Consider the following 25,445-nt stretch of genomic DNA (forward strand, 5'->3'; position numbering starts at 1 on the left):
TAAAAATTAGGAAGTGATTTACAAGAATGGCCTTAAAGGTGGCCTGTCTTGAACTTCTGACCCCATTCGCCTAATGGTCAAAACTTTAAGTTCAACAAGCTTTAACTTTAGACATGGAGATTTGCCCTTTGGGACAAACAAGGATAAAAAATTTAAAACCATCCATTTTCAAGGTCATTGGGTAGAACTCCCTTCAAACTAGGGACCAAAAGTGTTTTAATTTAATTTTGTAAGAATTGCTTGTGCAGTGAAAAAATGCTTTTAGGAAACCGTTGAACAGTCGGACATCTCTATAACAACATTCTTATATCACATCACCTCATTATAACAGTCAACTATTTCTCGGAATTAATTTTTTTATGTTATATTTATCTCTGTATAATAGTCACAGTACGTTCTTTGTAAAAATTACCCTCTATAACAGTTATCTTCTTTTTTCGTAATATAATAATTAACCATTTTCATAGAAATAGAATCTCTAAGATTACTATTAATAGGTCTAGAAATTTTGACTAAATATTTTAATACTTTATACCAAAAAAAATCCTTCTCTATATAAAGTGTTATTAAGCTTAAAAATTCACACTAAAAACAAAAAAAAATTATGCATTTTTTTTTTTTGGCCTATAAGAGCCAAATATTATTTCAATGTCAAATATTGTTATAGGTGTATAATAATCTGCCGAGAAATCTCGAAACCAACGTTATAGATAGTTGTGACTGTATTATACTCCCTCCGTTTCAATTTATGTGAACCCATTTGACTAGGCACGGCATTTAAGAAAGAGTGAAGACTTTTGAAACTTATGATTCAAAATAAATCTTGAATATTTGTGTGGCTGTAAATCATTTCATAAAGTAAATTTGTTTCCAAATTAGGAAAGAGGCCATTCATTTTAGTACGGACTAAAAAAGAAATAGGTTGACATAAAGAGGGAGTATGAGAACAAAACAGGCCCAAAAATCAAGTTTTGATAGTCCCTAAATAAATTGTATTTAGTGATCATACAACAAAAAACACCACATATGCATTGTGACTTCTTGTTTTGCACAAAATGAAAATGTGAAAGATAACACACTTTTTTCCATTGATCTCAAGTCACAGATTCAGTGTCCTGACACATAAAGATTGAGTTCAAAATTGAATCTTTTTTGGTGCACACGCCAGGAAAGGGAAAAATAAAAAGAAGAACACAAAGACTAACATAACTTAATCTACTCAAAAGCAAGCAATGCATTTGTTATCCGAACAAATCATCAGTATCGTCGTCCACATTGCTCGAGATACTTCCAGATATTCTGCTTAAAGAACCGGGGGAGCTTCCTTCAGCATCGTCAGTAGAAGAAGCATTACCGGAACCAGAATATGCCCAAGAACCCACTTTACCAGGACCCGATTCGCCATAAAGATCATCATAAATCCCACCCTTTGGCGGATTTTTCACCTTGTTCAATACCTGTTTAAGTTTGTCTGTTACACCTGTTTGGGAAAAGTTGACAACTTTTACAGAGGACTGTTCTTTTCCTTTGGGTATCATCGTAGTTTCCACAAGAGACTCGTATTTCCCGACAAGACTTCCTTCTTTCACACCAACTGGACCGGGTTCCGTCTCCACATCTACTCCATCAGAAATACCAACAACTTCAACTAACTCTCCCCCAACCTGATCTCTAAACGACACACTTGTTCTCCTAATTCTTTTAGTCGGTCTCTCAGATGATACTGCTGATTTTGACACTGAATCAGGGCTTGTAAGCCCATATCGGTTTAAAAAGGTGTTATAAGCCAAAACAGCTTCCTCATCTGAAGGATCCGGAGGTGGCGGTAAATCTATTTCTGCAGGTAGTCGTGGACGGGGGAAGAGAGCATCGTTGTTTTTTCTCAAGATGTAAGTTCTTGTTGATGCAGCAAACTTCAGAGATTGTCCGGCCTCAAGCTCAACGGGGGAATCTTTTGTCAGCCTCTCGTTTGCAACAAATGTTCCATGTGCAGATCCTAAATCAATCACGTAAATGCTGCAAGAGAAAACATATAACTAGTCAACCTCCATGAGCTAAGAAGAGCATCTTTACATCTAAGGATAGGCATTATGGATTCCAAAACGGGGCACTTTCTTTGACTAAAGGCGCACAGTAGATGTTATAAAGTATAGGGAGAATAGCGTATTTGGTCCCTCAATTAGTACTAGTAATTCTGATTTTGATCCTTGTGATAGATGACCCAACACATTTAATCTTCAGTTAATAAAAATGTGTATTTTTGGTCCCCTAACGTAAGAAATAATTGTATCTGGACTATTTTTAGAAATATATTACCCTTCAATATGGAGTAACGGTACACGTTTAACATATTACATGTGTAATTAAACAACGGAACGATCAATAGTTCTGAAAATTTTGTGAATATTCATAAGCAAAGGGACCAAACGTGCACATTTCAAGTAATTTTGAAGATTAAATGTGCTCAACCAGATATCATAAGGACTAAAATTAGAATTTACCAAATACCGCGGGACCAAAAATGTTATTACCCGAAAATATATAAGTCAACCTGCATGAGGTAAGAAGAAAGAGCACTTTGTATGTCTAATGATGCGGAGAAGATGAAAAGAATACCAATAAGGATGCTCCCCATTGACAAGTTACATTAACGGTGTAATATAAATGACTATGCAGTCAAAGTATCATCTCTATTACACGAATATAAATGGGGCTAGATGGGCCTATTCATGAGAATTGGATGACCTTGATAGATGATATTTACAGATAAATGACAATCTTAATGTCCCAAATTTTACAGTTAACATACATTTGCAACAAATTTTGAAATGATCTTGAGCAATCTCTAATAAATCCAGAGTTTCTCTTTTCTTGTGTTTGTATGGGGTAATATTTGTGAACCTTCAAAAATATGCAACTTTATGCAACAAATAGCCTTTACTTGAAGAAGAGCTTAATGTTTTTAAGTACCAATGGATAAAATATGGCTACATGTTTTGTAGTATTTCTTAAACTCCGTGCCCAGTCAAATACCTTCACATAAATTGGGACAGAGGAGTAATTACTTTCTCCTTCTTTTCCAAGCTAGTCTAACAAATCAAGAAAATAATATGTTCCACACTAGATAAGCGAAAAACAGGAGTATGTGTCGCACCTTCCATTTTTGTGTGGAATCACAGCAGCGTGCTGGCGTGAGACTGACTGATGATCAAGGACAAAATCACAAGTATGAAACTGTCGTCCAAAAATATGCCTTCGCTTATCCAAATTAATACGATCAAGTACCTCCCCATCCTTGATCACCTCAAGATAATAAACGCCTGGCCGTGGCTCAATAGCCCAATCAGGAGGCAGCCAAGTTGATTGTCCCCCTCCGTGAGTTACATGATGAGTTGGCGTTGTAGAAGCGGCTGCATCTGCTGCCACGGATTTCTGTAAAGCAGGTTGTGGATTTACATATTGAGTTTGTTGATGAGCAACCGCCTTTGAGGTAGGCTGCAATGCCGGCTTAGCGGCTGAATTTGCAGACACTTGAAATGGCTCCAATGATTGAGCTTTCTTGAATCGATCAAGCCCTGTTCTACCATACATTCTGTCTGTACCTTCAGCTCTTCGTCAGTTGAATAAGATCTCAGGCATGGATCCTTCTCACCACTACATCAACTCATGGTTCTACGAATCAGTTTCCATCTCAGAACTGCATCAACAAGAAGGATTCAACCAACGAAAAAGTAAAAAGAATAAGAGAAGAGCATCTACAACACTTTTTAGACATCAACAAACATATGTATGCAACTTTTCTGTTCAATCTATTGCAGAAGTTCATAAAATATATAGGAAAATTAAGAAAACAAAGAGCGCTATTTTACTAATTATGTCTATTCAACAAGTGGACAACCTCTAATTCTTTTAGTGGACAACCTCTAATTCTTTTTTCTTTTGGGGAAAAAAAATCCTGTTATTGTTTTATTCTCTCGCTTGTATCTTTTTCTGATAAGTGTTTCCTATAGCTATCTTGGTTTGTCACGTGTTAAAACTGATGCCACAAGATTTTTTTCCTTTCAGATTACTAGAAAGGGAATTGTTACTACTTAGCAAAAAGAAGAAGTGAGTTGTTATGGTTTAAGTTCATTTCATGAATTGCTTTTTGTACGACTTTTGATACATAAGTTTCTTGTAGTGTTTTAAAAGGCGGGGGCATAAGGCGGGGCGTTTTACATACGCCTCGAGGCACGGGGCGTAAGCCCCATGGGTATTTAATTTTTAGTATTTCTTAAAATAATATAATTACAATAAATATTTTTAAATAGGTAAAATTACATAAAAAATAAAAGAAAACTGTAAATAAATGAAATATATATATATATATATATATGTATATGTATATGTATATGTGTGTGTGTGTGTGTGAGCGCGCGCGCAAAAAAATGATCAAAGCCCATTATACACCGCTTATAAGTTATAATTATATATAACATAATTTTACAAGTATAAACAATACAATGAAATAAAAGCTATTATGAAATGCAAAACAATTCTAACATTTTAACTTTCAAACACGGAAAAAAACACAGTTTCTTAAAACACTATTACTATCATACTATTCATTTTATCTCCCTATAAGCAAATAATCAATAAAATTTATCAATATTACAATTAAAACATAACTTCTTCATGAACAAAAAATAAAATTATATGATAATTCTGATACATAGGACTTATGACCAATGACAAGTGAAAATGTACAATTCCGCTATGTGTTTTTTTTAAAAAAAAATAAGTGATATTCACCCTCACGACGTTCTCAAATAGTAAATATCCAATACTACGACTTGTTATATGAGTTACACCCAATCTTCTATTTCTATAGATGAAAAACTATTAAGTATCATTATTTTGTTAAACAATTATGAGCGTGAATGATTTTAATTAAGGAATTTAAAATATAATTTGTGTAAGAACTGTTAGGCGAGCCCTGGGCGTTGGGCGTTAGGCGTGTTTAAGGCGTACGGTTGGGCGCTTAGGGCGTAAGCCTCATAGGAACTAAGCCCCGCACGTTAGCCCCAGGGCGTTTTGCCACTGCCCTGCCCCGAGGGTCCTGACACTGCCTTTTAAAACAATGGTTTCTTGTTAATATGACAGGTTAGTTTAATCCATATAATTAAGTTTGATATGAGCTATTTAAATTTAGATCGGATTTAGAGAATTTAATGGTTCCACGTCCAAAATTTATGTGCCATTAAGCTTTATCCTAGTGATAATTTGTTGCTATTGTAGGTGATGTATCAGAAGAGATTGAGGATGGGCATATAAAGTAAAATTTTAAAAGCTATCATGAAGATCACATCTGCATAAGTATCTATGTTGTTTGGTAGACATTTGAGACTTATAAATGATCCATATGATACACTTACATATATGAAATTTTGGATAATTCTTGGGTCATGAAGCCATTGTTTAGAAACTTGAATATCATAAATGGTATGCAAGCCAAGTCTTGTTATCCATCAAAACTTAGTTCTTGATTTGCACTTTAGGATGGATGGGGACTTAATAAGTTTAGTATTTGAGACTTGAAATTTTGGATTTCATGCCTAGTATGATTCTTGAATGGTGTCTTATGCAACAATATTCTCAACTAAATATTGATATATTCCAATATGGTGGTTTACTTCAACATCCACATAAAAGGCAAATTCAGGATTTAAACTTTATGGATTCAATCTCTTTTAACATTCTTAGACTAAACTCATTGTGCTTTAATATATGCCTAAATTTTAGTGATATTTCATAAATATCTACGTTCCGTGTCGAACCCATTGTACAGAGGCTGCACCCGCCTCCGTTCCACAGCCACGTGTACAACAACACAAAACTTTATGTGGGATAAAAAGGGAAATATTGCCTTTTTTCATCATTTCTAATCTAAGAATGTGAATATAGATTCTGCTAACACGAATAAATAGCTGTTAGCCTCTTACTATTAGATAAAGTTGTAACTCAACCCTATAGAATAGTCTAACAACAAGCAGTAACCTTTAAAGCTCAAACTATACGTGCAACAAAAAACAAAAAAAAAACAAAAAAACAAAAAACAAAAAAAAAATCCAATACCACTGCTATCTTGCACCAATTTTAAGCATCTAATAAATCCAGAATCAAAATTTGAGCTACATAACTAGCAAAAGGGTTTGTTATGATTTATGAATGTTCTTAACAGGGCTTACATTTACAAGTCAAAGCAGATAAGTATTAGAAAGGAAAAAAAAAGTCTTTCCCAGCATTTGTAATATAACAATGTCAATAGATTCTGCTAACACAACTACATAGTTGTTTATAAGAAAAAATTGTACTCAACCCTATAGTATACTCCAACAACCAGCAGCAATCTTTAACGCTCAAACTATACGTGCAACTTAAAAAAACATCCTACACCACTACTATCTTGCATCAATTTTAAGCATCTAATGAAACCAGAATCAAAATTTGAGCCAACATACATAACCAAGTATTCCATGAGGTCACGGGTTCAAATCCAAGCTTAGGCAAAAACACTATATTCTTCCCATTTGTCCAAGTCTTGGTGGACAGAGATACTATATTCTTCCCATTTGTCCAAGTCTTGGGGGACAGAGTTACTCAATATCTGTACCGGTGGGTGGTAACAAGTAGCTCGTGGAATTAGTCGAGGTGCGCGCAAGCTGGCCAGGACACCACCATTATTAAAAAAAAAAAAAAAAAAGATTTGTCTTTTTCAGCATTTGTAATCTAACAATGTCAATATAATAGCTCTTACCTCAACCCTATAAATAGTCCAACAACAAGCAGCAATCTTTAAAGCTCAAAATCATGTGCAACAACAGAAAAAAAAAAAAAAAACAGCCCGGTGCACTAAGCTCCCGCTATGCGCGGGATCCGGGGAAGGGTCTATTGTACGCAGCCTTACCTTGCATTTCTGCAAGAGGCTGTTTCCACGGCTCGAACCCGTGACCTCCTGGTCACTATGGCGGCAACTTTACCAGTTACGCCAAGGCTCCCCTTCAGAAAGAAAAAAAAAAAACCATCTTGCACCAATATTAAGCAACTCACAAATCCAAGAATCAGAATTTGAACTAACATACATAATTAGAAAAAGGGTTTGTTACAAATGCTATTAACAGGTGTTTAGATTAACAAGAGATCAAAAACAGATAGTAAGTATTAGCAAATGAGCTTAAGCAAAAAAAAAAAAAAAAAAGATTCACTAACCTCTTTGAAACAAAAGTAAAAGCAAGCTGCCCACAAAAAAAAAAAATTAAAAAAAAAAAAGAATGGCCCTTGTTGTATGAGATTTGAAGTTGAAGTTAAATTGGAGATCGAAGGAAGAAGCAAATTTAAGGTTCAATTTCTTGTGTGAGGATTTTGGAAGAAAAGAATGGAGGCGTAAGATAAAGAGGGATTTCCCAAACACTCTTTTTTTTTTTTTTTTTTCGTTTCTCTTTTTTTTTTTTTTTTTTTGTTCTAGGATGGTAGAAAAGTTTAATATATTTCTGGGATATAATTTCAATCTTATGGTAAAGTTTATTTTCTGTAACAATAAAATTATAAAATTATCTTGGATCATTTAAACTTTGAGCCCGTTTGGATTGGCTTATAAGTTATTTTTAGCTTTTTTGAATGTTTGGCTGGTCAGCTTAAAGTCATTTTGTATTTAAAATAAACTCAAAAAAATAATTGGACTCATTTGACTTAACTTATCTAAAGCAGCTTATAAGCTGATAAAAAAATAAATTAGACTATCTCAACTTATTTTTTTTAGCTTATAAGGTGTTTGCAGCTTATAAGCATAAGCTCATCCAAACAGGCTCTTTATCTATTATAATAATAAAATAATAAAGTCATTAAAATATTTTGTGTTGCAATAAAGTAATCCGGGTTTATCATTATAAATAACAATAAAGTTACATTAATAATTGGTTTAGGCAAGGATAGCAAAATTAGGGGTAACAATATTTCACTATTGTTCAATCGTTGAAAGATAGAATCGGATTGGTTTTTTTTTTTTCTTAAAATGTATGATTGTTTTTCTTTTTCCTTTTTTCTTTTGTTAAAATAAAACGTAAACTTGTTTGGTACAAAAATACGTTAGTATATGATGGAGCTTGGAGAAGTGAAGTCTTGAAGCAATAAAAAATTATCTTTGTGTGTGACCGAGTTAACATCGGGCAATACAAGAGTACTTTCTTTGATTGACCTTTTCCAGATCAAAACTGAGAAGAGATATCAGCTCCCGAAAAATTATTTGGCACTCTTTCGTATCGGGATGATATAAAGGACAACTTTCTTTCTTCCATTCTATTCTAGCTCGAATAGGATAAATAGAGCAAACCGTACTCCCATCAGCTTTCAAGTAGATCAAAAAGTTAAGGCTAATGACATCAACTATCTGCTGTTGGCCTTTGCGAAAGGTCCTCCTCGATATGTTTGATTTCTTTCCCTATAGGTAATGGGTTCGAGCCATGGATTCAATCATTAAATGCTTGGATAAGGGTAAATTTTGCATCCATATGCTTTACATCAATCATTAATAGAGTCTAATTTTGGTCTTTGTTATTTTTCACTAAACATATCTAACCTTGAATTGAATAAAAAGCGTGTATTTGACCCCCTTAGATATGAAATATGTTATATGTAAATTATTTTTACAACTACATTACCCTCAAATATGGAGTAACAATATATATTTAACATAACAACAACAACAACAACAACAACCCAGTGAAATCCCACAACGTGGGGTCTGGGGAGGGTAGAGTGTACGCAGACCTTACTCCTACCAAGGTAGGATGGCTGTTTCCGAGAGACCCTCGACTCAATAAAAACATAAAAAGAGGTCAGATACGGCTAAGAGATTCAAAGCGATATGGAAATGAAGTAACGCAAGCGACACAGATAACATAGAATAATCAAAGCACAGGAAATAACAGATAATAGCATAATAGCATAAATTAGAGCACAAGAAATTATACTACGATAATGCGACTATTAATAAGGCAGGGTAATGAGACTATCTACTAGCCTTCTACCCTAATATGGGTCCTCCAAACCCTCCTATCTAAGGTCATGTCCTCGGTAAGCTGTAACTGCGCCATGTCGTGTTTAACATAACACATACCTAATTACATCATTTAATAGTTAACAATTCGCTAAGTCTGTAAACATCCGTAATTAGAACTTAGAAGGATCAAAGGTGCACATTTCAATTAATTGAAAGTTAAATGTGCTTAACCAAATAGTCCTTTAAAAAACAAAATTAAGAAAATACTAATTCCACAAAAACCTCAACAGTTATCCTGAATGGTTTTCACTGTTCACTTGGCCAAATGACAAAATACATTGGACTTCCAAAGAACTAATCAAATCCTAAAATAGAGGGTATTATTTACATACCAAAAAATTTCTCTTCATCCTACAGATTGAAGTAATGAAAGTTATTTCATGTCACAAAAAAGAAAAAGGGTTGTGCATCTACTTGAATGTAAGATGTTGTACAACAACTGCACCTCAATCCCAAACTAGTTGGGGTCGCTATCATACAAAAAGTTTAAACATGTATCCGTATGTTGCGACTGGGAGATCGCTGTCTTGACCGAGCATTCTTGATATCTTCAACCATAAACTGAGCTCCATAGTGCAAGTTCTACGCATTTTTGCTTCTTCCGGTCACTTGTTAGTGACTCAAGAACTATACAACAAACTTTGCTCCAATGGAGATTTGGATGATTAATCCTTCAAATAAATGTTTGCAAAAGCCAACGAACCCTCTAGATCACGACAGGATCAGATTTTGAGAGATATTCCTTCTCAACTCCGCTGCACATGACTAGTAGGCGCTCTTGCAGATTAGAAACTATGTTTTTCGTGATCCTTTTCTGATGTCTCGAGTACTTCAACCAACCAATTCCCAGTTGTACTTGAACGTTGCATCTTCCCGATCTTGAGGGGACATTCTCAACCTGGTATCTCAGGTGAAGCTGCAAAAACAAGGAAAGAATGAATCAACGAAGTAGCCCCGAAAGACGAGTTAAAATGGAAAATAAGTAGGTGTTTGGCCATAGGTTATGCTCTTGGCAAAGGAGAGAAGAGAGCACTTCATTTGGAATTTATGAAGATTCTGGAAAACCGGTTTGGAGAACTTATCCAAATTTGGAATCTAACTCCAAGTTGGATTTCAAAATTTTACAACCAAACACTGATTCTGAAATAAAGTGAAAAATTACTCCGGAAAAAAGTGAATAATTCTCATGGCCAAACGGGCCCTTAAGTCTTAATACAAAGAGTATGCCGGTGTCCTTACATTGAAATAATCACCCAATGGAACTCCATGAAGAGTCATGACCTCTTCTATGAGCCAACCGTTTTTATCAGAAAGGCGAGATCTCTGCTGCGTGCTTGTTACCTCACCTCGATAACGGGATATACACTTATCAAATTTATAATAAAGTTGCCTCTGATGCACATCAGGCTTCTCAGATTCTTCCCAGGGACTATAAGAATAATTAAGACAACCGACTCTTTCCATGACCTTACGATCAAGTTCGTTCCCACTGAATAATTCCATGAAAAATTCTGTCTGCAAACAACCAGAAATCAAACATTGCAAGTCAGAAAATACAAACGTTCTTCCCGTCAAGAAAAAGGAAATTATAACAAGACAACAAAAGTCCATGTCATGGTGGGTTCATTATGAGTTGCCCCTCTCATTTTTGGTTCTGCATTTTTGGTACATCTAGAGGAAGATTGTACTCTTCATGCAAAAAATAACTTAATGCTATTAGAGGAAACAAATAAATGAAAATAGAAATGAAAACGTACTCTCACGTGAAGAGCAACCTTTGGCCAAAAATAGACGGTAAAAGTAACTTGTTTTTAGAAAGAAATGTGAAACGTCATAAAGAATTCCTATTTCATAAGCTCTGATTTTTTACTATGACTACACAGCAGATAACAGATAATCTTAACTATAATTGAGGCAATTTTAACGGAAGTGGGTGAACAATTTAACCACTGCTACATGCAGGCCTGTAATCCCATCTCAACCGAAATCCATCCAATATATTTAAGCCTAAAATCTCTGGAACAAAAGAAAAAGAATAACATATAGGACACCAAAACATGCTAGAGATGTGTGTGCATGTGCGTGTGTGTCAAAGGCGGATCCAGGACTTAAATATGGGTTCAATCTTTAAGGTTCTTAGTATTGAACCCATTATATTTGTAAAATTATGGGTTCAGATGCAATTTTAGTGATTTTTTATACATAAATTTATGTTCCGCGTTAAAAGTACTGGGTTCAGATGAACCCGATATCTGCATGTTGCATCCGCCACTGGTGTGGGTGTGGGTGCGTGTGTGTGTATAGAGAAAGAGAGATAACTTGAGGGCAGGGGAGATACTCACTGGAACTGAAAGTACAGAGGAATAAACGGTAGACATATGTATATCCTCCACGCCAACGAATGATCCGCTCTCTTCCGATTGAAGGCTTTTGCCTTCAGAGTCATCGTCAGCAGCTTGGAAGTCGTTGCCTATCGAATCCTCTTCTGCCATTTGAAGGCTTTTAGCTTCGGATTCTTCTTCAATTATCTGCACCTTCTGCTCGGGACTCAAAGCTCTTGCCTTCCACAATGCCATGATAGTCCTAGACACATAACCAAATGAATTAAAATTACTCGTTATCACTAAAAGCTTCTCAGAGGAGGAACCATCCCAAGCGGAAGGACAAATCTTACATTAAGGGTGTGTTTGGTATGGAGGAAAACATTTTCCAAAAAAGTTTTTCAATTTTTCCAATTTTTCCATGTTTGGTTGGTCAAAATGTTTTGGAAAAATTTTCGCTAGGAAAACAAGTTCCTTAAAAATGAGGAGAAAGACTTCCCTAATAGAAGTAGGGAAATCAAGTTCCATAAGTGATATTCCAAGTTCCATAAGTGATATTCCAAGTTCATCGTCTCCTCCCCACCCACCCAACGCCCCAACCTCCACCCCTTGACCAACCCAACCTCTGCCACCCCCGAACTCCCACTTCTCACCCTATTCCGCCCCATAGTGTTTTGCTAGATTGCATATAAATGCTCTTGGGATAATATTCTTTTTACTTACTAAACACTAGAAAATAAGTAAGAAATTCACTTGTTTTCCAAGAGAACATTTTCCATGGAAAACATTTTCCTTCATACCAAACACACCCAAAGTACTAGTTCAAAATAGGTTCTCTGTTCATAAAGAGGTGAAAAGTTACCTGTGAGCCACATTAAAAGAGACAAAAGAGTGGAAATGAAACTTCAGCCTGCCTTCCTGGTCTTGAGTCTTGGCCCCATGCCTTGCATCAAAACCTTTACCTGGCTTTAAAGTCATGATAACATTCGGGCTACCCATTGATGCCAAAGTAGGAGATTCAACTTGAATGTCTTCAATATCTTCCCAAAGAAGGAAAAATTTGGTCTTATGTCCAAATAGATCAGAATGGAACCCAATTATTCTTGCAGACAAAAATAGACGGCCCTGAACCAAAAATTACAATTGAATGCATTAATAACATCATATCTCCGCAAGTTGGCAGAGGCTCATTTACTACTTTGACAAGATACCAGAGCCATATCAGACAGAGAGCACATCAGCAATCTTGAACAACTGATGCAGAATACACTAAGGGGGCGTTTGGTTGCTAGTTAGAGTTATGCATGTTTTAGTTATTCAATATTACTTATTCATGTATTAGTTATTTCATTTTCTATTTTACATAAAATAATACATAAATTGACTCTTAATCTATACATGTTTTAGTTATACGGTATAAACTGTATTTAGTGTGCTGAACTTTATACATATCAACTAAAATGCTACCAAACATGGTACTAGTTATGTTGGTTTTAATACATGAATAATTCACTTCCTAACCAGCAACCAAACAACCCCTAAGGACACTGTTCAAAAGCAACATTCCATGATTTATCCACACAAAGAATCAATAAACATAGCTACCTGGAGGGGCATCTTGCGTTTCAAGTGACAGGCAAAATCATTGATGAGAAATTCCTCTGGTGGAAGCCCAAAGAGCTTTTGGAATGCTGAATTAGTCTGAGGAGATCGTAGTTTTATCTACAAAAATTATTCAGAGAACACCGTTAAGCAAGACTAAGAAAGAAAAATAAATCCGCATAGTTAATGAGATCCATTGACCATGTAACTTTAACTGCAGAAATGGATGATGTACCTTCTTCCCGACTTCCTTCTCCATCTTAGACAGATAGTCTTTGACAACATTGCTACCCTTTGTATTGTTCAAGAAAACTCTTAAATGCAGCTTAGACTGGCATGCCTGAGCCAACTTCCCTTGAAGAGGAACCCAAACATCAGACAGATCTGATATATTAGTTTTGACAAAATTGATTTCAGCATGCCCAAGAGATGTAGCCTCACTAAAAGGTCCATCGAAATCAAACACTTCTACGTCCAGAACAGATGGTGCGTCGTCCATTGCATCAAATTCAAATATCTCTGCATGTAACGAGGTTCAAACCACTAATCAAAACTAATGAAAAGATGACCTTGTACACATGCTCAAATGATGGCAGCTAGGAGAGGCAAACGGGCAGGTCGGATCGGATATGGACGGGTAGAAAATGGGTTACACAAAAACAGATAAAATATCCGACCCGCTCATATTTAACAAGGATAAAAAGTGGGTTAACCGACGTATAATATGGATATCCATATTCTCCATGGTTTCAGGAATAGTAGTGAGAATACAAGCTAAGCCAAAATAAGCGTAGACTACCTGATAGCCAGACAAATGGGTATTGATCAGGGGCGAATTTATGCATAAATTTTGGGTCACGTGAACACATGATCACTCGACTAAACTCGATATATTATGTGTATAATTCTGAAAATATATCTAATATTAACTAAATGAACACATGGTCAAAATAGGTTGAGCGGAACACTGGGTAGAGGCTATGTTTACATCCTCAAGGTCACGGGTTCAATCCCCAGCTCTTGCACGTTTTTGCTATTATTTTCTAAAGCTTCCTTTTGACCTTCCTTTTTATATTATTAACCAAGTAAAAAATGTGTTTTTATTTTATATTGCATCAGATGACTTTTTTTCTCCTTTATTTCTAATTATACCAAGTCCCAAAAAGCAAAAAAAAAAAAAAAACTCCATGGGATAATCTACAACGAGAAGTTGAAGTCACTATAAAATTTTATATCTTATCTTAAAGCAATGGTGAACCCATCCTCATGAAATCCTAGATTCGTCTCTGGTATTGATAACATGGATATCCAGATTATCCATCGGGATATCCATATCTGATCCATATTTAAAAAGTTAGTTATCCAACACATATCTAATGAATCGGATTGGATGGTTACTTATTTTTCTTAACCATTTTTCCAGCTCTAACGACTGCTATAGAACTTCAAATAAAGACAACTGATTCTTCAGAAGATAAAGATCTACCATTCCATCTGGGATTAGACTTTTGGAACTTGATTGAACTGGTTCTAGTTTTCCCGTTGCATGTAAACACCACATACGGGTCAGAGAACCCACTTGAGTCAACAGCTGCCAAATTGTTTCCTTCAATTAAGGCAACGGTCAACAGCCAACCATCCCCCTGTGCTTTGATTCCGTGGTCACTTCCTGGTTAAATCATCAAAGATAAAACACATCAAACACCTTCGAAAAACAATGTATACATGTTAAAGACGTTATAGGTGAAAGTTCTTAAAAGTCAGCATGTGAACATGGGAAGAAGAACATTCACCACCCCGGGTATTCGAAAAACATTATTATGTGTCTCACACAACTGACACTAGTTGTGTGAGGCTTCCTTTTGTGTGACAATAAAGTGGACCAAAAGTTTGTGGGCCAAATGTGTAAGATTTGGGTCCACTTTTTTGTGAAGCTAAAAGAAGTAGCTTTTTCTCTACCACTCAACAAAAGTACTTTTCCAACAAGCACTTCTGACAAAAGTACTTTTCAGAATAAGCAGATTTTGGAAGTTTGGCCAAACAGGCTATTAACCAAACAAAAAACTAATAACTGTATACCTTTTTGTACTCTAGCTCGCATGAAGCGTGATATCAGCTCCAGCACCCGTTTTCCTTGAAGTACTAGCACTCCACACACAATTAATTCACCAATAGAATCCGGTAAGTCAAGGCCAACAAACTCAAGCCCTTGTATTGTGCTAGGCATGGCCAACAAGATGTGCACCAATACATATAACCCAATGAAAAAGGTCGAAATTACAGTAAAATTAGCAAAGTACTGGACAGCCAGCTTCCAATCGGACTGTTTCTCCACTTCTAGAGATGCCAAAACTTGTTCTTTCTCCGTACCTATGTCCTTCGCGTCGACTGGCTTTACATTCTGAGATAATAAATTCGCATACTGCTCGAAGCTCTCCTTAATACCTTGCCGTGCACCGTTTTCTATCATACCTTTCATCATAGTGCTTTGCAAGAAATTCATCCTCCATGATACTACTAACCTTGAAGACTGTTCTCCCGAAGGCAGTTCCGGCCCAGGGGTAATATTGTAAAGTAATTCTGTCCTGAAAGTGCTTCCGTACGGAGCATCCGGGGTACTCACAACAGCTAAAACAGCGAAACACTTCCCGTCGGCTTTAAGATACGTTTGGTCCTCTGTAGTTTTTAAAGCCTTGACCAATCTACTTGCAGCTTTGATAAAAGTAACCACTCTTTTTAAACTCTCATTTTCAAGTTTCCAAGGCCCGACTTTCAACTCCGTGGATCCCTGAATATCTGCCAAGGATTTAAAGAAGGTTGAATCCGGCGAAAAAAGGTATGAATTCAATTCATGAGGGGCAATAGCGTACAATTGATCCACTACTACCCCGGGAAGGTTCGAAACTTCGGTACTTCCTTGTTCTCTCGCCTCCATGGTTTTCAATAATTCTTGAAAGTTTCCCGATGTGGACTGTTGTTCCTCTTGTGCATTCTCGGAAGCAGCCGTACTTGCACTTTCGGTCGTTGCTGTTATATCTGGAGCTTTCGGGTTAGTTGTGGATACTGCATTTTCCCCATTTTTGTTGAAAATTTGAGCAAGTCGACCAGCAAAGGTCTGTGCATGAGGCCTTTCAGCTGCTTCTTCGGATCTTGAAGGGGAAGATGATCTCACGGTGCCATTGGAAGACAAAGAAGGAGATTCAGTTAATGCCACATCGGGCAACTTCTTCGAACCATGATCACCAACGGATTGCAAGTCCGCCAATGTATTGCCTTGTGAGAAACATATTGTGAGAAGAATTTGACCTATTAGAAAGGAAGAGCACAATTAAATCCTTAACTGGACCTGTGCAAACCATTAAAGAAACTCTATTTGTAATTGATACTCCCTCCATCTCAACACTCTTTCCTTTTTAGTCAATCTCAAAAATAATGACACATTTCTATATTTAAAGCCTGTTTGGATGAGCTTATGACTTATAAGCATAAGTCATAAGTTATGAATCCTAAATTATAGCTTTTGGCTTATTTTTGTTATTTTGGTTTAAAAGTAAGTGCTTAAGCACTTTTTTTATCTTACTCAAGCACTATGAAAGTGTTTAAAAGCTATCTTGGCTTAAAAACACCTGAAGCCAATCCAAGCAGGCTTTTAGTAATATTTTAACTTAAAACTTCCCATTTTACCCTTAATGACTTATTGTGGACCACAAGTTTTTAAAGTCTTTCTTTTTCTCTTGAACTCTGTGCCAGTCAAATACCTTCACATAAATTGGGAGAGAAGGAGTATTTGTAATTGATACATTGAATTTTATTTTTTGATAAAGGTAACATCGATACATTGAATTTTATCAAGCATCGTAGCTTTTAAAATGAAATTGGTTTGTTCCATCTAGACATTCCATTCTAGGGACACACACAGCCTAATCATCAGAGGATGTATCTATAGATATCTCGACTAGTGCAAAGACGCCTTTATTGCTAATAACATGCAACAGAAAGTTCTTAAAACATGAGTGATGAGAGACCGGCTTAAACCATCTCAACAGCATTCAACCACATAAGTCATCATCAAAAAGGGAAGAAAGACCATATATTCTAGCAGATAAAGAAACATTTTCTATCCAAGATCAGTTGGCTGTCCAGTATTTTGCTAAGTTTACTATCCGAAATCTCTTCATAAGCATTAACTGATGATCTGGTAAAGATGGTAACTAATATGCTATCACAAGTTATCAATGTTATAAAATCTTGAACGTGTGAAGCAAATAGAAAGACCATATTCTAGCATATACAGAAACATTTCCTATCTGAAATCAGCTGAATGTCCAGTATTTTGCTGACTTTACTATCCAAAATCTCTTGATTAGCATTAATTGATGATTTTGTAAAGATGGTAACTAACATGCTATCGCAGGTTAAAATTCACTGCTAGTGTAATAAAATCTTAAACCTGTGACCTTGCCAAATGTAAAGACCATATATTCTAGCAGATACAGAAACATTTCCTATCTGAAATCAGCTGAATGATGATTCACTATCGGAAATCTCTTGATAAGCATTGATTGATGATCTGGTAAAGATGGTACTCCCCTGTGTTCCAATATGTCACACTTTCCATTTTAGTCAGTCTAAAAAGATGAAACCTTTAATATTTAGTAACAATATTTTACCCTTGGAATGATTTATAGCCACACAAATATCTGTTGCCTTATTTTGGACCACAAATTTCAAAAATCTTCCTTTCATTCTTAAACTCTGCGCCCATTCAAACAGCTTCACATAAATTGGGACAGAGGAAGTAACTAGCAATGCTATCACAGGTTATCAATGTAATAAAATCTTGAACCTATGAAGCAAAATGGAAAGACACATAACTCTAGCAGATATAGAAACATTTCCTATCTGAAACTAGTTTAACATTCAGACAGCAAAACCAATCAAACAAGTATAAAACAAGACCAAAAAAGTAAACAACTCACCACAATCCTTGTTTTTGCCCTTCTTATGCTTAGGCTGCAAAGTATACCAAGCAGTGCCAAGGGACTTATCATTGGATTCAAAAACCTGAGACACCGGAAACTTAATTTGGCCAACAAAATCATCATTGAAGTATTTATCTTCATCCAAAACAGAAATAATAAGCTCCTCCTTTAAGTCATCCACTTTAAAGGCAAATTCCTCACACCATGATGGATTTAGATTTTTCTTCACAACTTTACTTCTAAACTTCTGTTTTCCTAATGACAATTTCACATATGGATCACTAAAACCATTTGGATCCATTGCTGGTATGTTTCTTGCTTCAATAGCTCTTACTAAAAGCTTCATATTTACCAAACAAAATGAAAAATCACATAACCACACCTTCTCCAAAGTTCAAAACAAACCAAGAAACTGATTGATCAAATGACCTTAACTATAAAGATCAAATTTTTACTGAACAAGAACACAACCCCACATTCTAAAGTTCAAAAACAAAACCAAAAAAATATTTTTTTATCAAATGACCTTAACTATAAAGACCAATTTTTTATTGAACAAGAACACAACACAACCTTCTAAAGTTCAAAATAAAACCAAGAAACTGATTGAATAAATGACCTTAACTATAAAGATCAAACTTTTATTAAACAAGAATACAACCCCACATTCTAAAGTTCAAAAATAAAACCAAGAAACTGATTTTTGATCAAATGAAATTAACTATAAAGATCAAATTTTTATTAAACAAGAACACAACCCCACATTCTAAAGTTCAAAAATAAAAACAAGAAACTGTCAAATGACCTTAACTATTAATAATAACTAACAAAAAAGGATAAGAAAAGTTCAAACTTTAATTGAACAAACGCGTGATCAAGAATGGGATAAGTTCAATTAACCAATGAGGAAAAAAATGAGTAATTATTATTAAAACATTTCTTCAAAGGCTGCAAACTAAGACACAATGTTGAGGAGACATACACAAAAATAGGAATTTGACTTTAAGCAAGTACAAATAAATTTTCATAAATAGTACAACAACAAACCAAAAATGATTATAATAAATTATCAAAAGCTCAAACTTTTTGCAGAAAGGACAATTGAAAGGATCAAGTCAAAGAAAATTAAACAATGGCAAAATCAAGAAAATACCCCACATACAAAAATGGACCAAAGATTGAATTTTTAATTAAGAAAATCAAGAAAATAAAATACAAGCAATATTTGTCTAAGATTAAAGAGACCCTGATTTAGAAATGTTGAATATGGAAGAAAAAAAAATGGAGATTGGAGGGAAGGAAGAAGGCAAAATGAGAGAGAGAAACAAGATAATTAAAATAATAATTAAAAAAAAATTAAAAGAGGCTAAATGGACTTTTCTGTAAAACTTTTTTTTTTTTTTTCAAGTTGCAATTTACGCGTATGAATTTAGACTTTGACTTTTTTTTTTTTAATTATAATAACTTCCTAAAATAAACAAACTATATAGGAGTACTACGTAAAAATCTCAATTTATTTGACATTTTTTATTTTTCGAGAGTCAAGCTTTTTAATTGACCTTGTGTTTGCATGTAGAATTTTTAAATTTTTCTAGATAAGATTTGCATATTTAAAAACTACGAAAAAAATACTATAAGTTATAGTAATTAATAATTTAAAATATTTAAAGACATATGAAAAAATTACGGTTAAAGAACAACTTCTATGACTCTCCAAAAACAAAAAGTGTGAAACAATTTGGGACGGAGGGAGTAAATATTAGCAGCCATTAATATAACCACTTCTTTAATAGCTTTACGTTATAGTTTTAAGCTTTTTGCCTCATTTAGAGGCTTACTTTTTAGCTTCACTATAAAATTTGGCTGTTTCTCTTTTCTTTTTTCAAAAAGAGGGGCTTTTTGTTTGTTGGATAAACAACTTTTGCCTTTATCTATTTTGCAGTTACAAGAAAAAAAAATTATTAGTTGTACTGATTTTATGTTGATTTGAGATATATTATAGTATGTATTTTGGGGTTCAAAAAGAACAATACACTTTCACTTTTATTAACCTTTTTCCCACAAAAAGAATTATTAGTTGTACTGATTTTTGTTGATTTGTGATATACTATGTATTTTGGGGTTCAAAAAGAACACTACACTTTCACTTTTATTAACTTTTTTCCCACAAAATGTGGAGTTGAAAAATGTTCATATAGTTACTTTGTTAGTAATACCAAAAAAAGTTAAGTCCGTGGTATAAGATGTTATTGTCATGACTCATAACTAAGTGGTCCATGTCCTAAGTTCCTTATCTACATTACAATCAATCGATTTAATTTCTTCTTGATTGTCTTATTACTCGCTCTGATCTTTTAATCTGCTACATATTAATAGTGATCTTTTGAATTTCATCTCCTATAAAAGTAGGATGTGGTTGGCCATTCGATCGAGTCCATCTCTTAAAGTCGTATCCTTTCAGTATGTGTGAGTCTTCTGTCGATTGACAGAAATTATCTATCGAAATTCGAGAACGATTTATCTCACGATAATGAATTTCTCCCACCGCTATCTTTATTTTGTCAATCATTTCCTAGTTAAATGTTGTCAAGCATCCAATGCAACCCTAGATGTTGAACTTATGTTAAATAAATAAAAAAAGTACCACTTAAACACAAAAGTCAACACAAGAATTTGAGGGTGGTGAAGATAATAAAAAATACTTAGCTTCAAGGAACAATTCCCTTTTGCAAAGAGAGTTGAAGGGGAACTTTCCATGAAAGGCCAATATATCACTGCTTGCCTTGCTACACCGATTCTTTCATTATTTAAAGTGCATCCACATTTTCCCTTTTTCCTTTTTGGTACTTCTTGTTATAAAAAGAAAAAAGAAAAAAAATTTAATCATTCGGCGTTCGACACTTGCATTGAAACCCCGATTAATTTGAATTCGTAACACATAAGGTCCATTAAAAGAAAAACGCTCCCTAATGATAAAAATTCATATTCATAATTCGAACTCGATACCTTTAATCGAGGATGGAGGGCTCTTATCCATCCAATATGATCCAGGAGGTTTTGTTGGTAAAAAAACAAATGCACAAGTTGAGTAAAACACATGTCCTGAGAAAGAACATATATTTGTTTAACTTTTTTTTAACTGCTTTGTTTTTTTAACTTTTTTTCCAGCAAAACGGTCATTTTCACTTGTGAAACGCAAAAAGCACAACTGCCAATGATTTGGTTTGGTCTTGTAGTAGTAGCTTTTTGACACTTACACTAAATCCTAATCACAAGGAACTACGACATAAATAAGTAATAAAAGGTTCCATCAATTTCTTGAATGGTAGGGTCTTGGGACTATTTGGTAGTACCCAACACCGTAGTCAAATTCATTAAGAATGGTAGTGGAATGTGATTTCTTAATCCATAACTAGAAGTTTAAGATCATAAAGTGAAAAAAACATTTTAATAATGACTGTTTCATCTTTAATAAATCTTACATAGCACGAATCAAATTAATCGAAACCTCAAAATATGTATATCAACCTCAAGGGAGAAATAAAAAAACACCATATTCGAAATGTTTTGTACTAGTAGTGTATGTTTGTGTCGGTCACATTTGTGGCAAATACAAATACTATGCAATTTGACTACGAGAAAGTCCATTGGATTGACTTGATTTGATGGTAGCCATAATGCAAGGGCACCTCTCTCTTTTTCTACGAGAAATTAAATTATATTCCATCCATTTCAAAATAAGTATTGTTTAAAATTTTGACACACTCATTAATAAAATTATTTAATAATAACGTAACTAATCATAAATCATTTAACAGAGTTATCTCCTCTTTAATTTAACAAATGTATAAATAAACACATAAAGGCTTTTTAAAAAATTGTATTGATCACTGGAGCAAAAGTAGAAAATTATGGTGTTACTGGTATTATCAAGGAGTGTGGTGGGATGATTAAAAAAAATTCATCCTTGATCAAAGGTCTCGTTTTCGAGCTATAAGAATAAAAATATTCGTGATAGAAAATAGTTTACACCTCAATAAACCTATCCGACATGAATCCTGATTAATGAGACCAACGGACAATCAATTCAAAATGATTGGAAAAGAAATGTTAATAGTATTTAAGACCTACTCTCTTTTTGTGTTGCGTTGTTAATCTAACTTTGCGTTGGTAACCGGTCACTAATAATTAATGAGTTTATTTTTTAGGGCAAAAAACATATATGTACATGGTAGGAGGGTATATTTATAGAACATGACGATATTTTTCAGTTTACAAAATATATCAATAGACTTGTTACAAAATCTATACGAATTAGGTAAATTAAAAAGAAGGAAATAAAACACATTAATAGCCTGTTTGGTCAAGCTTATTTTTCCCCCAAAAGTACTTATTTTTTCAGTAAGTGCTTATTTTAAAAAAAGTGAGGTGTTTGACCAAGCTTTTGGGAGAAAATAAGTACTTTTAGGGAGTAGCAGAAGCAGTTTTTCAGAAGCTAAAAAAAATAGTTTTTGCCCAAAATCATCTTTTTAAAAAATACTTTTGAGAAAAATACACATAAAAGCACTTTTTGGCCAAACACTAATTGCTGCTCAAAAGTACTTTTTAAATTAATTGGTCAAACACAAACTGCTTTTAGCCAAAAGTACTTTTTTGAAAAGTACTTTTGAAAAAAGTACTTTTTAAGATAAGTTATTTTTAGAAGTTTGGCCAAACAGGCTATAAATAAGGTAAGGAAATCGTTTGGATTAATACGTAGATGGACCCTTAAACTTGGCATGTTTTGTAAGATAGGCATATAAACTTACAAGATGACCAGATAGACACTTAAACTTGCTCAAAGTGTATTTTTTAAACACATTTGAATTGAACACCTGCGCGTGAGGTCCAAACGACAATTATGTAGCGTGGGTTAAGTTTTGTCAGGTGATGTTTTTGGTTTTGTGTCTTGCGTATTTCAGAGGTCCAAACAGAGCCCTCTTTTTTGACTTTTTGTGTTTTAGGCTTTTACCTCTCCTTTTCATATCTCTCCTTCTACGTGTCTCATTGTTTTTAATTACTTTCGCAAAGTTAATAATGAAAAATACATCTAAATGGTTATTTTTTTTACCCTTAAATAATTTTTTATCCACTAAAAATTATTCGTATTATTTTTGTAAAAAAAAATTATTCGTATTATTTTTGCTGAAAAAAAAATTATCCGTATTATTGGCTTAATACCTAAATGGACCATTAAACTTGGCATGTTTTGTAAGATAGGCATATAAACTTACAAGGTGACCAGATAGATTTTTATCCTAAGCGCGTGAAGGATTTTAAAATTGCTAAGTCAGAATACAAGCCAATAAAAAAATGGAAAAGGCTCTTCGTTATACTTTAGGGCCAATTATACCCTTAAAGTTATACTATGTGGTCAATTATACCCTTATGTCTAACTGTTGCCACGTGGCATCATCCCAGCCCTTCAAAATTATTTTACCCTCAAATAATTTTTTACCCACTAAAATAACTCAACCCGACTAGATTGCTGGAAAAAGAGTCGGGTAAAATAATCGAGTCGGGTTGAGTTATTTTTGTGGGTAAAAAATTATTTGAGGGTAAAATAATTTTGAAGGGCTGGGATGATGCCACGTGGCAGCAGTTAGACATAAGGGTATAATTGACCACATAGTATAACTTTAAGGGTATAATTGGCCCTAAAGTATAACGAAGAGCCTTTTCCGTTTTTTTATTGGCTTGTATTCTGACTTAGCAATTTTAAAATCCTTCACGCGCTTAGGATAAAAATCTATCTAGTCACCTTGTAAGTTTATATGCCTATCTTACAAAACATGCCAAGTTTAAGGGTCCATTTAGGTATTAAGCCAATAATACGGATAATTTGTTTTTACAAAAATAATACGAATAATTTTTAGTGGATAAAAAATTATTTAAAGGTAAAAAAATAACCATTTAGATGTATTTTTCATTATTAACTTTGCGAAAGTAATTAAAAACAATGAGACACGTAGAAGGAGAGATATGAAAAGGAGAGGTAAAAGCCTAAAACACAAAAAGTCAAAAAAGAGGGCTCTGTTTGGACCTCTGAAATACGCAAGACACAAAACCAAAAACATCACCTGACAAAACTTAACCCCACGCTACATAATTGTCGTTTGGACCTCACACGCAGGTGTTCAATTCAAATGTGTTTAAAAAATACACTTTGAGCAAGTTTAAGTGTCTATCTGGTCACCTTGTAAGTTTATATGTCTATCTTACAAAACATGCCAAGTTTAAGGGTCCATCTAGGTATTAAGCCAAATCGTTTTACTTATTTTATCCACTTTTCTCTTTCCAATCAAAATTTAGAGATATACTTCCCTGATTTTCTCCAACTTTTGCTTCCTTATTTCATCCACTTTTCTCTCCTCATTCAAATTAAGAGATATCGTTACCTAATATTCTCCAACTTTTACTCAAAAAGTCCATTATAATCGGTAATTTTTATGTACAAAGTTCATACACCAAAAAAACATATATGTATAATTTTCGTATGCAATATGTTTAACTGTATAGATTCTTATAATTTTTATATATGAAATATGTATAAAAATGTATGTGTATTTTGATTATTATAAAGTGCATATAAATTGTATAAAATCTAATCAAAATATGTATAAATTTTGAGAAAAATATGTATAATAAACTTGTAATTGATACAAACCAGATTCCATACAAAGTTCATACACCAGAAAATAAATATATATTAATTTTTGTATGCAATATGTATAAATGTATAAATTCGTTATAATTTCTACGTATGAAATATGTATAAAAGTTGCATGTATATTGTAATTATGATAAAGTACATATAAATTGTATAAAATCTGATCAAAGTATGTATAAATTATGAGAAAGTATATATGTATAATAAGTTTTCCGATTGATATAAACCAAATTTCATCCACATTTCATACAAATACCAGTTTTCAACATTTTTATGACTAATTGATATTGAATTTATTCGCATTTCATACACATTGTGCCGCATATATCTAAAAAATGACATATAGCAGACCCCATACACATTTCATACATATATTGGTTTTCAATATTTTTTAAAAATACAGTTTATATAATTTATACAGATTTTCAAAATACACAATGATCATATACATCTCAAAACGATACAAATCAATTTTTATATACAATTAATATACAAGTTAGTAATCAAAAATACTTTGTAATATTGGTTTGAAAATTTATACTAGGAGAGAAGGTGGATTTTAGGTATGAAAATGGTGTCTAACTGTCTATCATAAAGGGAGAGAGAGAAAGAGAGAAATATTTTTAAAAAGAAGAAGAAGTTGAACGGTAACTATCCTAAAATTAAGTCCACATTTAAAATCAGATTTTCTTCGTTAAAAAAAACCTAAAATCGTGGGTATCCCATTAAGCCCA

At 33.9% G+C, this 25,445-nt stretch overlaps 2 protein-coding genes across 2 annotated transcripts; both read right to left on the reverse strand.

Annotated features, from left to right (window-relative positions):
* Positions 1-1,064: 1,064 nt before the first annotated feature.
* Positions 1,065-7,477, reverse strand: LOC132614368 (protein phosphatase 1 regulatory inhibitor subunit PPP1R8 homolog). The gene is made up of 3 exons (XM_060328810.1): positions 7,249-7,477; positions 3,155-3,697; positions 1,065-2,016 (listed from the first exon to the last, which is right to left on the reverse strand). The coding sequence occupies exons 2-3, from the start codon at positions 3,589-3,591 to the stop codon at positions 1,242-1,244; spliced, it is 1,212 nt and encodes a 403-aa protein (XP_060184793.1). The 5' UTR covers positions 3,592-3,697; positions 7,249-7,477; the 3' UTR covers positions 1,065-1,241.
* Positions 7,478-9,278: 1,801 nt separating this feature from the next.
* On the reverse strand, positions 9,279-19,315 carry LOC132616236 (C2 and GRAM domain-containing protein At1g03370). The gene is made up of 9 exons (XM_060330858.1): positions 18,000-19,315; positions 15,100-16,326; positions 14,507-14,689; positions 13,256-13,539; positions 13,024-13,140; positions 12,281-12,543; positions 11,440-11,680; positions 10,337-10,612; positions 9,279-10,013 (listed from the first exon to the last, which is right to left on the reverse strand). Exons 1-9 carry the CDS (start codon positions 18,346-18,348, stop codon positions 9,804-9,806), a joined length of 3,150 nt encoding a protein of 1,049 aa, XP_060186841.1. The 5' UTR covers positions 18,349-19,315; the 3' UTR covers positions 9,279-9,803.
* Positions 19,316-25,445: the final 6,130 nt, after the last annotated feature.

Source organism: Lycium barbarum, chromosome 10 (genome assembly GCF_019175385.1).
Source record: "Lycium barbarum isolate Lr01 chromosome 10, ASM1917538v2, whole genome shotgun sequence".
Lineage (NCBI taxonomy): Eukaryota > Viridiplantae > Streptophyta > Magnoliopsida > Solanales > Solanaceae > Lycium > Lycium barbarum.